We start from the raw sequence: 14,350 nt of genomic DNA on the forward strand, positions 1-14,350 counted from the left end.
CTGCGCAGGCGCCGGCGCGCCACGGGCAGCCTGGGAGGGGCGGGGCCGGCGGCGTGGAGCGACCGTTGGGTCGCAGGGCGGGGCCGGCAGCGGGGCGGGGCCAGGCGGCCGGGGGCGGGGCCGGCTCTTGTTCAGGCCTGTGGTCAATCAAGGCTTTTCTGGATCCGCACTCCCCGCAAACAGACCTGCTGGCAGACTGAGTGCGGACGCGCAGCCCCCAGTGAGGCCCGGCCTCGGCTGCGCTGGCCCGAGGGGCGACTCGCCGGGACTCGAGCTGGAACTGGGGACCCCGCGGGGCGGACGCAGCTCTAGGGAGACGAAGGGCCCAGGAGAGCGGACAGAGGGTAAAGGTGAACAATTCTCCGAAGAGAGACACATCACCCTACATCTACTCTAAGCACACTCTTTCAAGAGTTAACTTTTCTAGATTCAACTGTCACCACCCTAAAGAGCTTATGAAATTAACATAACCTCTCATTTTGACCTTGTCTTTCTCAAAGGCTGACTTTTCAATCCCTTGGCCAAGCAGTATCCACTGGTTTTCCAGCGCTAGCCATCAAGACAGAATTCTTACTGGGAGGCTCCTTATACTCCCCAAGCCACAACAATCCATACAGTGCCTCAGGCCACCCTGCACACAGAACTGCTTACTTGTAGCTTTATTTACACCTTTACACATTATAATAATAGGTTTACATCAGGTTAACATTTCAACTACTTTGCAGTTGAGAAGTCAAGAGGCACATTCATGATTAGCTTCTGGGAGCCTGAGTTATTTCTTAATCTCTCTTACTTTTTTAAAAACAAACCTGAGAGACAGCATTTTGGATGTTGCTGCTCAGTGAGAAATCAAGAAGGGCATCCAGGCAGAGAAAAACAGATGGCACCAACATTCCAGGTCAAACCAAATTAGGAGTGGTGAAGCAGTGCCCTTTGAATGCCTCCTGAGCATTCCTCTGGTTCAAAGGAAAGGTTACAGGCAGAAAGGAGAGCGGGTGGGGTGAGCAGAATCCCTCTAGTACGAGGGTTGTTTCCTGTGGAGAAGGAAAAAGTACCTCCAGGCAGACAGAATGATGCGCTGAAAGGGAGCTTTCAATACTTTTGATTTTATTACAGGGGAACCATCTCCTCATATTCCTGAACCCTGGTTTTCACCTGCAGGGACACTGAACACCTAGTTTCTATTCAGTCCAGGGCTTCTTTTTCTAGGTCACTTCTGGATGTGGCACTGCAATTACAGTAACACTTTCTGCTCCCAGTTGATCTTGTAACCTCTGGTGCATTCAATAACTTTATTAAATCAGAAAAATAATACTTCCCACTTTTGAAATCCAAACCATCACACAAATAGAACTAGAGTTTGCATGCGGAATGAATATTTTATTACTAGATTATAAAAATAAAATACAAAATAATTTTAAAACAGAACTTAAAACACTGTACAAAGCTTTAATATGATACAAATGGGAAAATTAAATAAATAATTACACTTTTATGTACAGATGGCCTATACAAAAGCACTCCATGTTTCTGCCAATACTCTATGTCCTTGGTTGCCTGAGCAAAATCGCATAAAGGGAGCTACTTGGAGGGGAAAGAGACACAATACAATACCATTGGAGGTATTTCAAACAGCATTTTCTCATCTCTCTGATAGCAAGTAGAGGAGAAGAGAGGGAAAGAAAAGCAGAATTATTAAGTATTTAAGTCATCCGTCCTAACTCATTGGTCTTGTTCAACGAGAGAATTCTGCTTTGTGGCTGAATCTGATTTAACAGCTACCAATAGCTCACAACTTTCAAGCTTTATATCCAGTTTCAATCTAGATGTTTTCCCCCTCCCTTTTTTTCCTTAAAAGTTGGGAATTTGTAAGTAAATGCCCCGGTGAAATAGGTACTGGCTATTTCAGAAAAGGAGTCAGAAGGGGGACCAGGAACTGTGTATGAGGGAGAATGGGGGGCTCAAGCCTGGATCATCTGATCTGTTCTCTTCTTTACTCAATCCACCCAATCCAATTTCAAAGCCACAAGTGGCCAGTGTTATATTTCCTTTATCTTCCTATCCTTGTATTTCTGAAAGCTTTTTACCTTAGTGGACTAATATACCTATCTGGTGAATAGTTCAAAGAGAAAATTGTTTTGGAAAAAGTCCCAAGGGCTTTCCCCTCCCTGAGTAGCTCCCTAAAATAAATCACATTCAAGCTCTGGTAGCCTTGTCTTACCCCTTGCAGGTGAGTGAAGAATACCCAGAGTCCAGGTATGGTGAAGTGCTGTGCATGAACTTTTAAGGATTTAAATAGTATAAGAGGAAAAAAGCATCATATGGCAAGGGTAGTCTATATAAAAACTTTGTTTGCTCAATGTTTTTAATTAGGTGAGTGAACACTTACGTACACAATATGAAACAATATTAAACTACTAAAAAGAGAGGTAAAATTCCTATCCATCATTATGGAAAATTAGGTTATCAGCAAATTCTACAGTCACATAGGCTCAAAGATCTACCTCATCCAATCCTGTTCTCTAGGCTAAGGGATCCAGAGCCCTTGGCCCAGGGTATCTGAGAGACATGGCCAGCATTACCAGTGTAAGTACTGTGCCCATACTTTCACTTCTAACTAAAGAGGAGGCAGAAAACTACTAAGTTGCACAAGGCAATAAAAGGAAAGGCTTCACTTCTTTTACATGTCTCCTTAAGACCAAGGGTCCAGAAAAATCTAAGGAAATATTCAAATCATTACTGAGCAATTTAACTTCTTTGCTATCCAGTGTCTTGCGAATGTGTGGAACCTCAGGGTGATCCTGATCTTGTCACATACTTTACTTCTCTGATCCAGCTTTGCTCAAGGGGAATAATTAAACATTTAAGCTTACATAGTTTTAAAGGAGAAGCAAATAATCACAACTGAATTAGAAAATGTCTTGATGGGCCAAGACTTTAATGTCATCATTCCATGTCCAGCCAGGGATTGAGGTGTGCAGCATCCAAATTCCCCTTTAAGTGGACAGGGAACCTTGTCCCATGTCCTGGAGTTACCTAAGAACTACAGGAATTCACCATATACCTCCTGTAGTTTTCCCTAGCAATGTTGGGCAACAGATTCTGAGACTATCTTAGGTAAATTTGTCATAATTTCAGAGGCAAGGCCAAAATACTGAGAATACCCAATGATACGATGAGCTTCCACCGACTTTCACATCCTCAGGTCCACACCAGAGTTTTATTGGGTGAGGACAGGGAAATGGGATATCCCAACAACCACCTAGGATTTTCGGTGTGCTATATCCTCCCATATGATCTGAGGACTGGACCTGCCTTTAGTACCCTTGTCTAAGTTAAGATCTAGAGATGCATCTGTGGTTTCTGAACTTGGGTATATACTGACATGTAAGGAGTACCACAGAAGTTACATGCCTTAATCCTGAAATACTTTTTCATAGATAGGTAGCTATTCTGCTAATATACTGTCTACAGAACCAAACTCAAGAAAGTTAAACAGTGCAACAGTAGCTGTCAACCATTCTACCTCCTCAGTGATACAGGTGCTAAAGTCTCTCTCCCCTTAGGCAAATCTCAACACATCTATGGTAAACACACATAAACAGAAAAGGGTAGATTTTAACAGAATAAATGCAAACAATTCCAAAATATATGAACATAACAGAAGAATTGGTTCTCTAACATATGCCATGTTTTGATAGATATAAAGGAATGGAAAAAGTTTTTAAAATATTGAAAAATTCTGATCTCCGAGACTAAATCTAGACTTATCTACAAATACATATATTTTCAAATAGCCAGAGTAAGATGCATTTTTTTCCTAAGTCTCACTAAATTCTGAATTCTGGATCCTGTTTCTCTTGTCACCAATTCCTAATGTTAGATTAGGAATGTAAAATCATCTGCTCTTGGGAAAAAAGCATCTGTTTTTAATTCAAAGCTATTTGGTATAGAAAAACTAATTATGGTTTTAACTATCTGTGTGTGGGTTTATAAAACATGCACCAATGTACACTTTTCCCTTGTAGATTGAATGCAACCATAGAAACATTAGAATAAAAATCTGTGGCCTGGAAGGAATTTCTGGTGACTACTGAAGAACCTCAAAGTTCCCACTGTGGCTAGGGGCTGAACAGAAAGAGATACTGCACATCTAGAACACTGAATTAGTAAGCAGCTGAGATTTGTTTAGTATTTGAAAGCAAATGATATAAAGTGAGTAATGACTACAGTGGGTCTCAATTACCATTCTGCTACTTATTTAGGACTTGATTAACTTGGCAACTTTTACAAAAAACATTCACTTCACAACATGCAACTTAAAAAACAGTAAATGTAACTATGCCACTATTAGCAAGGCCAGCTTGCATACCAGAGTTGAGGATGAGAGTGCTTGCTTGCCTAGGGCTTAACATTCAAAGATATTTGTAATCTGTATTTTAAGGTTAAATTTGAAATGACTCGATTTTCCTTCTTTGTTCACTATACATTAAAGTTAAATGCCTTTAAGCTGTGCAAGAGATTACTATGTGGGATTTTAATATTTCAACCAATCCATACACCCAGGAGATTTGGCAGCATAATTTAGGAAGAATGTTACCTAAAGGTATTGAGCTGTTGCTAATTCTATCTTCTGTTCCACCCAAGTAATTTCAGCAACTGGGCAAAGGCAAGTTTAACTAAGTAACCAGCTATTCTGTTGCAACAGAAGAAACTAGAAGGTAAGTGATTTTCAAAAGACAATTTTAACTTCTGCTCCATACTACTTTTAGTATATAGTTTGGCTTGACTTTAAAGGCATTGTCCATCATCTTAGGTAGAATAACCAAATTGGTTTAAAATTACTTGGATGATCTATGTAACTAATTTCTGAAATATGCTGTCACTAAAAAACTCAAAAATAAATAATAAAGAACTAAAAAAAAAAAAAAAACCCAAACCAAAAACCTCATTCTCTGTATCATACTTTAAAATAAAACAAAAATAAAAATCTTTTTGCCCAAAGTGCTTGCCCAGGGCTGCCAACTTCTATTTTTTTAGCCTGAGCAACATCTAACATCTAAAAGCACAAACTATGCTTTTAAAAACCATAAAGCAAATCTCTGTATAAGACAGTACTTCTAAGCGGACCTATTGATACATAAGATATAATTAGTCTGTTTTCTTTTGAAAGTATCTGAGTAGAAACATCTTTGGTTAACTCTTTTCCTCTACAGGCAAAATAAACTATTCTTACACAATGAGGCTGTTTATCTTGAGTTTGTCAATGCCATTTAAAAAGGGGGCAACACAGTGGGAAGGCTGGGAGAAAAATGTAAGGGAGAGAGAGAGAGAGAACATTCAGTTGCCACATTGCCCTCCACTGTCAGTTTTGACTGCCAGCACAGAAATGCCAATAAGAAATAAAATCCCACACATACCACAGTTGCAGCTTTACCAGCTTTTCCAATGGTTACTATTAGCACATTCCTGATGAGAGGGGTCAGGATTTAAAGCCAGCTACTTTTAAGCATAATGTAACTAATACAACAGGAAAAAGATAATTTATTAATTACCCGCCCTACTGTCCCCTACAAAAAAAGTGAGGTGAAAAGAGGAAAGTAGAATGGCAATTTTTAAGAAACATTTAAAAAATCTATTTATGTCAGACCCATGATTATCAACCCAGTTTATCCACTCTAACCATGAGGACAAAACTGTGATTAACATGACAAATCATTGAACCAGTATTACAAGCATGTCCCAGTCATTTTTTTCCCCTGATAAAATCTTTTTTAAATGAAAAATAACCTATCTTGGCTTGTTAAAGACTGCCAAACCTTGCATCATACACAAGGAAGGCAAGAAGAATCTGAGGTGTCTGTCACATGCCAAGAACATATTTTCAGAAAATGAAGATAGGCAAGGCCCAAGTGTACACGAGGCACACAATAGAAAAGGAATTCGCCACCCATGATCTTGAAATTACAAATGGAGAATGCGAAAGAATGAGTTTTTATAAGCATATGTCTCTCTATATATTTATAAATATTTATATAATTTACCATGAAGACATGCAAATAGTGTTATAGCAACTATAATACAATATAATACACAAGGACAGGTCTCCCACTATTACAGTTGCTTTAGATAAACAGCAGATATGTCTTATCTATTGCATTCCCCTGTAGTGTTTGCAACTGAGGAGAAATTAAGATTCCACACTAGGCTACGTTTCTTATAAGAGACCTTATATGCCTCAATAGTGTTTAAGTTTTGTTTTTTAAAAAGCTCAACACAGATAAAGAGAACAAGTTCAGTGCAGCTTCAGGGCAGCTTTGATGCAGCATTAGAATATGTTCACTTGGTGAGGAAATGTATTTCCTTCTTTTTTTGTTTTCCAATTCAACCATATTAGGTTTGGCAGCAAACACAAGGTCAAACAGAAAGCACAGATGTTTGCTAGAAGGCAAATTTCAACAGTAAGCAGACCAATTTCCCTGACCTTAATAAGGTCTTTACAACACAAAACATCTCGAGAGTATAAAAGAGCCCGTTTAAAAAGTCTGGTATAGTTTAATTTTGCCTGATTTCTGTTAGCAGAAGAGTAAGATTAAAACAAATATGATCCTCCTTATAGCTTTGTAAATTGAGATTACATAGAAATCAAGCCATGAGGCCCAAGTATTGAACTAAACTATAGGAGAAGCAGGTAATAAAACATTAAAAGAAAAATATTTAGGCTAAATTTATTTCCCCAGATATTCATTCCTTATTGGCCAAATGTATAAAATACAAAGTATGAGGATTATAAACCTCAATAACATTCTATTTTTCTTTCTAAATCTCTAAAGTGCTTCCCTGGTATTATCTTGGAGGTTGACATTAGAAATAGTTGGTACCTAGAAGACTTAAGGAAGCAGCTTATTCTGGTCAGTTTTCCTTCTACAAGGAGGAAATTTAACAGGGAGGAAGAAGGTTCTTCTATCTTGAAGGATATTGCCCCGCACTTTAACCCTCTTTACCTAAACACTAAAGCCTGCAAAGTAGCTATAATTAGACTTTTCTTTCCTTCATGTAAGTTTCTCAGTTATCTTTCACAATAAAAACGTACTAGGTTAGGACTATTGCTCCCTCCCCCCAAAATATTAAGGGGATAAAAAAAGGTAATTGGATTTGAAATTCTATTAGGATGTATTGTTAAAATAAAAGAAGAGGGACTGAATCGGGCGAGAAACACTGGCTTTAAAAAATGTGAAATCCAGGGAGGGTACTAGGAATGAGGCAAAGTGAAGGTGTGAATTCTCCGTACACTAAATAAACACACAAACCAAATATACATGAGTCCTGGCTCCCTGGCAACAGACTTCTTACATAATTTAATATCTGAACAATGACTCTCCAGGGTTGGGAAGTTTTGAATGAAAATATCAAACAAGAAGTTTCACTTTTGCTATATAATCTTTGAGTAGAGGCTTAAAAAATTAGGCAAAACCCCTTAAAATTCCATTCTAACTCCTAAACGGCAGCTAAAAAATGAGAGCTCATTTAATGAGTTTCTCCTCCTTGGATTTTGTTGGATTGCCCCTTGCTATACAAAGGCATTCATTCCTGATCTGCTTGCTGCCTGCCATAGATAATTCCTTATCATACATTTATATCTTCTTATAAATAATTGATCATGTTACTTTCTTTTGCAAGAGAAGATCAAGATTGATTTTTTAAATAGACAGTACGGGGACACACATGCATCAGGTTTAGGAGGACGATCTCACACCTTTCACAGAGCAGTCCGGCTCCTATCTGCTGAGTTTACTGGCTGGCTTATTCTTCCCTGGGGGGGTTTTAGTGCTGGCTGAGTGGTGGTGGAGGCTGCCGGATCCTTTCAGGCCATTCTTGTTGGGTTTGCAATGTTCCTGTTGGCAGGACCTCCTGGAGGAGGAAGATCCTGAGTGGCTGGGAGGTGACTTGCTTCTCCCCAGATGTGGGGATGAACTCCTCTGGTCATGGTGGGGCCGTCCAGCCCTAGATGGGGAGGAACTAGAAGTGCGAGGCAAGGATGAGCTTCGAGGAGAGGCACTGGGACTCCTGCGAGGGACAACTGGACTCTTGGGTGGTGTTTTTGGATTGTGAGGAGATCCTGGACTTTTGCACTGAGTAGTGCTCCGGGGTTTCTGAGATCCATTCTGAAGAATTTGGGCCAGGCGGGAAAAAAGGTCGGAGTCGGAGTTACTACTCCCTAGGACTTTATATCTGCGTAGCCTTAAAAGAACAGAGAAGACATGTTTTCATTTTAATTTATATTTCAAGTGTGCCTAAAAGTCCCAAATTATAATATGTATATGTGTGTTGAAATCAGAAAATACAGTAACAAGATACAGAGTTACTCTTCCATGTACTAGTTGTATGACCCTGGACAAGTTATTTGAGCTCCCCCAGCTTTCAAAGGGAATACCACCTATCTCACAGGGTCGCTGAGCAGACCAAGCGCAGGAACCCAAGTACATAGAGGAATGTCTGCCATGCAGAAGCCCTTAAATGATGCTGGTTGCCTTCCTCCTGTGGCATGCCTGCTCTACTATTTTAAAATTAACTTAATAAATTGTCTAGATCATGTCAGCACATGAGACAGTAAATCATATTGTAAAGGCTGCTAGGACAGGAATTCTGCAAACATTAAATCCCATAATGTAAGTCTTCCCACCACACTCACCAATAGTAGGAGCTACAGATAAAAGTACACTCTAACCTCACTCTCTGGACCTCAGTTTCTGCCTCTGTCAATAGCCTGGCATTCAGGAGAGGTGGGTGTGGGCACTGGCTGCCTACCTTACTGGCAACTGAGCTTAGGCTTCTGAATTCTAAATCTAGAGAGTATTCATATCAATAGCAATGTCTTTTCTACCATAAATGTCCCTCTGGTTTGGCCTAAGAATCAGATGAAATGGTACATATAAGTGTTTTATAAACTATAAAGCACTCTATAATATTACTTTAGTGGCAATACTAAATAATGTGGTAATAAGGGCCTTAAGGCCTTTCCAATAATAAAACTATGGTAGTTAAAATTGTACAGAAAAGGAATAGACAAATGAATGGAACAGAGCATTGAATCCCAAAAGATCTCCATGTTTCCATGGGAAGTAAGTGCTGAGATATCACTACTTAGAAAAAAACCTTCATGTCATATACAATAATAAACTTTAGATGGATTAAAAATCTACACACAAAACACAAAACTATAAAGGTATCAGAAGAAACTACCTTTTAAAAAAATTTTAGGGTTGAAAAGACCTTCTGAAAGATGATATAAAATATAATTCATAAATGCAGTCAATTCCATTAACACTAACTTTTCTATCACACAAAAGGTACCATAGTCCAAGCTAAAATTCAAACAACAGACTAGGATAAACTATCTTCAAAATATTTTGCAGACAAGGGTGTTAATATTATAATTAAGCAACCTAATAGAACGTTTGACATGAACGCGGCCAACAACTCATAAAGCATCTCAAGTAAAAATATATATGAAAATATTTGTCTCATGAATAGTCAAATACTAATTAAAACAACGAGATTATCTGCTTGTCAGACTGACTGACTCCCCCCAATTTTTTTTTTTTTTAAGACAGAGTCTTGCTCTGTCACCCAAGCTAGGATGCCATGGTGTCAGCCTAGCTCACTGCAATCTCAAACTCCTGAGTTGAAGCAATCCTCCTATCTCCTATCTCAGCCTATCGAGTACCTGGGACTACAAGTAGGCGCTACCACACTTGGGTAATTTTTTCTATCTTTAGTAGAGACGGGGTCTCGCTCTTACTCAGGGCTCAGGCTGGTCTCGAACTCCTAAGCTCAAGCGATCCTCCTGCCTCGGCCTCTGTGTGCTAGGATTACAGGTGTGAACCACCATGCCTGCTCCCCCCAAAATTTTTTAAAGTGATATTGTCAATTGCTGGTAAGTGTGTGGAGAAGAAACCTCATATACTATTGGTATGAGAATAAATTATTAAAACACACTTTTGGGGAGGGTACTTTGAATATATAAAAATTTTAAACATGCAAACCCTAGCAATTATACTTTTAAGCATCTATCACTTAGAAATGTGGGCAAAGAGGGCTGGGTGTGGTGGCTCACGCCTGTAATCCTAGCATGCTGGGAGGCTGAGGCGGGAGGATCACTCAAGGTTAGGAGTTCGAGACCAGCCTGAGCAAGAACAAGACCCCCTGTCTCTACTAAAAATAGAAATAAATTATCTGGAGAACTAAAAATATATAGAAAAAATTAGCTGGGCATAGTGGCGCATGCCTGTAGTCCCAGCTACTCAGGAGGCTGAGGCAGGAGGATTGCTTGAGCCCAGGAGTTTGAGGTTGCTGTGAGCTAGGTTGATGCCATGACATTCTAGCCCGGGCAACAGAGCGAGACTATGTCTCAAAAAAAAAAAAAAAAAGAAAGAAATGTGGGCAAAGATGCCTGAAAAAAGTCTATGTACAAAGCTATTCTCTGCAGCACTGTTTATAAAAGCAAAAATGGGCTGAGCATGGGCTCATGCCTGTCATCTCAACACTTTAGGAGGTTGAGGTGAGAGAAACACTTGAGCCCATAAGATCGAGGCTGCAGTGAGCTGTGATCATGCCACTGTACTCCAGCCTAGGTGACAGAGCGAGACCCTGTCTCTAAAAAAACAAACAAAAAATAAATAAAATAAAAGCAAGAATGGAGATAAATGTCCATTAATAGGGAAATGGTTTAATAATTTATAATATATTTATATCATTAAGTTTTTTTTTCTTTTTTTAGGCCCCAAGATTTACATGGAATCATGAAGGGAGCTAGTGGTGAGAGGTAGAGGTCTTGTTTCATTCTTCTACATGTGACCATTCAATTTTCCCAGCACTATTTATTGAGGAGGGCTTCTTTTCCCCAGTGTATGAGGTTGTCTGCTTTATGGAAGATCAGTTGGTTGTAGGTAGATAGTTTCAATAAATGGTGCTGCGAAAATTGAATGGCCACATACAGAAGAATGAAACAGGACTCCTACCTCTCATCACTCACAAAAATTAATTCAAGATAGATAAAAGACTTAAATCAAAGGCATGAAACCATACGAATTCTAGAGGGAAATGTAGGAAAAACTCTTCTAGATATTGGCCTAGGCAAAGAATTTATGACTAAGATCCTAATGGCAACAACAAAAATTAATAAAAGGGATTTGATTAAACTAAAAAGCTTCTGCACAGCTAAGGAAACAATCAACAGAGCAAATAGACAACCTACAGAAAGGGAGAAAATATTCGCAAGCTATGCATCTGATAAAGGGCTAGTATCCAGAATTTACAAAGAACTCAAGCAAATCAGTAAGAAAAAAACAAACCCTATTAAAAAGTGGATAAAAGACGTGAACCGAAGCTTCTCAAAAGAAGAAAGACAAATTGTCAATAAACATGAAAAAATGCTCAACATCATTAATCATCAGGGAAATGCAAATTAAAACCACAATGAGATATCGCCTTACCCCAGTTAGAATGGCTTTTATTAAAAAGTTCAAAAACAACAGATCCTGGCATGGATGCAGAGAGAAAGGAATGCTTATACACTGTTCATGGGTCTGCAAATTATTATAGTACAACCCTTATGGAAAACAGTGTAGAGATTCCTCAAAGAACTAAAAACAGACCTACCATTGACAAATTACAATAAAGCAAATACAGAAATAATGTTATACACTTAACACTGGGAGAACACACAGCATTACCTGGCTTCTACTCCAGGTCTCGTGGGTGGCTTTCCTGGTGGTGGCCGAGGCAAGAACTGAGATGAAGTTGAGCTATTGACTTGATCTGTGTTGACCCATGAAACTGGCCTTGGAATTTTACTTTTTCTGGACTGGGAGATGATGGGTGACAAAAAGCTATCTTCAGCTGACCTACTCAGGTGAGAATCTACTGCCAGTCTTGAAAAGGGAGTGAAGACTTCCTCCTCAGAAAAGGGAGCTGGAACAGTAGCTAGTTTTTCCTCTAGCAATTTATCAGAGGCACTTGAGAGGTCACCAATGAAAGACTTGAATTGCCTTTTGTCCACCAGAAGCTTGACAATGTCTGGCTGATAAGCTTTCTTTTGTAGGAGCTTTTCTTTTGCAGAGACTGGAGAGGATGATTCAAAGGTTGAGTCTATCTCTTGTGCTAAAACAGGGATTCGGCTGTGTCTAGTTACAAAGGAGGACCTAACCACCTCCTTCCGAGTTGGGGGACAATGTTCATTCTCTGAAACACAATGAAATAGCTCTCCATTTCTAGGGGCAATTTTATCTCTCTTACCCCCTTGCTGTAAAAAAGTAGAAAGGTCTCCTTGATGACCTGGCAAGTCTTCACTCTTGATGTCATCATCCTTAGGTAGCTTACTTTTTTGCATTGCTGCCACCTGGCCTATCTGTCCTTCAGCATGTGGGTCAATGACTTGTGGAGAAATTTCTGAATTTCCAACTGCCAGAAGCTTCATTATTTCATGATTTTTGTCTTGATTTGGCACCACACTAAAAGTCTGTGTCTTTGTCACATCAAGAGCTTCAGTAGTAGCTGAGTGATCCTTTTCCACAGTTACCAAATCTCCTGGGAGAGGGGAGATCTCAACACAATGCTGCCTTTTACTTAACTTCTCATCTTCATTATCTGACCCTAAAAGAACTCTTTTTTCTTCAGTTTCCCCAGGAAGATTCTCAAATTCTCTCCCAAGCAGTCTGTTATGGTCTGGATGGTCTTTTGGTCCCAGGTCTTGAGATTTGTCACTTTCTCTATTATTGGGTAATATGTCATGACCAATGTGATCTGTCTGAAGCCCCAAATCTGTTCTGCTTCCTCCACTAGGAGGTTCACCCTCTGTTACAACCAAGCCAGAGAAGTTATCCCTTGGAGAGTAAAGTTCCACGGTGGGCTCCATGGGCTGAAGATCTTTCTTCTCTGGCTGCTGGCCACAATGAAAGCTTCCTGAAGTTGACTGTGTAGATGCCACAGAAGGTCTAGGAATTGTAATCTGGAGAGTGAGGAGAAAAAATTAAAATGCAATTATGTGAAATATCGATAAAGATGCATGATTTGAGATTTCACACCTCAAATTCTAATTTATAAGAGGAACAGATGTTGACTAGGTCTGCTCAGCTCATACTAAGAATGAAAAACTCAATAAAAATGAATGACACTCAAGCTCCCCCACTTAAGAACTGTGCAGAACAGTCTCCCTCTAGGTTCCCTGCCCGTTCTTTGGCATGCTCTGTGCCCTGGAAGACAGATTTATACTATCTGGGCTCCCTTGCTTTCTGATTTCTGGTTATATCTGCTCAATGGGTGGCAGCAACAGAGAATCAGAGTGTTGGAGGAAAGAGAGAACTGGGTAATGATTCTCCCTGCTTTCTCCCTGGGGACTACAGCATTGGTGGTGGCTACATTCCACCATCCTGGCCACAGGTCCTGTCTCGTGGTCCCTCTCTGACTGCTATCACTCTCCCCAGGTTCTGCTAACAACCGCTCCTTCTCTCCTTCCAGGACTCATGGTAGGAATGGCTCCCTCTATTGCTGGTCCTGCTGGCTCTCTCAACTCTGCCCACATCTGTAAAAAGTTCCTTACATTAAATGCTCTCTAAGTCCCTTTGAGTGTGCCATCTATTTCCTGCAGAATCCAGATGTAGGATTACAGGGAAAAATTATTGGCAAATGATTATTGAGAAACCCCAAATTTTCATGCATTTTGTTGTTTTTCATAAATTCTGCCTACCAAATAATGTTGGGAATAAGCAAAGACATACAAAGATTATTTACTAATGTTTCATATCTCCTCTAATTTTTTAAGGATCAAACCCATAAGTAAAATTCTGCTTCTACTGAGGTCATTTAGATTCTATGTAAGGTTCAATATCTAATAAGAACATCGTTTCTTAAGATACCTAAAGTAAGTTTTCATATCTTCCTATTTGTTAAAAAGTGACATGTAAGGAGGCTGAAAATAACTATATAAACTGGCAAGGAAAAAAGCCTTTTTGAGAAATCAAATAAACTCAAATCACTTAATAAACCTCATTAGTTCTAGGAAAACTGTAGAAATTGGTCTGAATTCAACGCAAAATGAATTTGGAGCAGTCATGGGAGATTTGGCTTAGACTCAATTTCTAGTCCAAAGACACCAAGAAACCGATGTGGTTCCAGGGTCAGCTAAGGTGTTTACATCTATTTCACTTTGTGTGAGAAATATAATTAGTTTCATGGACATGTAAAGCTTGTCCTAAACCCAGGCCAGGGAAAAAACACATAACTAATGTCCTGGAATAGCTCCCAAATGAAACCAGGTCCTGAGGATCTTTTGAGTTAATATAAGACAGGC

At 39.5% G+C, this 14,350-nt stretch overlaps 1 protein-coding gene across 2 annotated transcripts in view; it reads right to left on the minus strand.

Moving 5' to 3' along the window:
- Positions 1-7,187: 7,187 nt before the first annotated feature.
- TTBK2 (tau tubulin kinase 2) overlaps positions 7,188-14,350 on the minus strand; it is a 132,002-nt gene continuing 124,839 nt past the window's right edge. For both annotated transcript variants that reach the window (XM_045539634.1, XM_045539627.1), the window contains 2 exons: positions 11,736-13,009; positions 7,188-8,241 (listed from right to left, as the gene is read on the minus strand). In XM_045539634.1, coding sequence (XP_045395590.1) covers positions 7,779-8,241; positions 11,736-13,009 — 1,737 coding nt within the window. In that variant the 3' untranslated portion in view covers positions 7,188-7,778. The remainder of the gene's footprint in view (positions 8,242-11,735; positions 13,010-14,350) is intronic.

The sequence above is a fragment of the Lemur catta genome, chromosome 1 (genome assembly GCF_020740605.2).
Source record: "Lemur catta isolate mLemCat1 chromosome 1, mLemCat1.pri, whole genome shotgun sequence".
NCBI lineage: Eukaryota > Metazoa > Chordata > Mammalia > Primates > Lemuridae > Lemur > Lemur catta.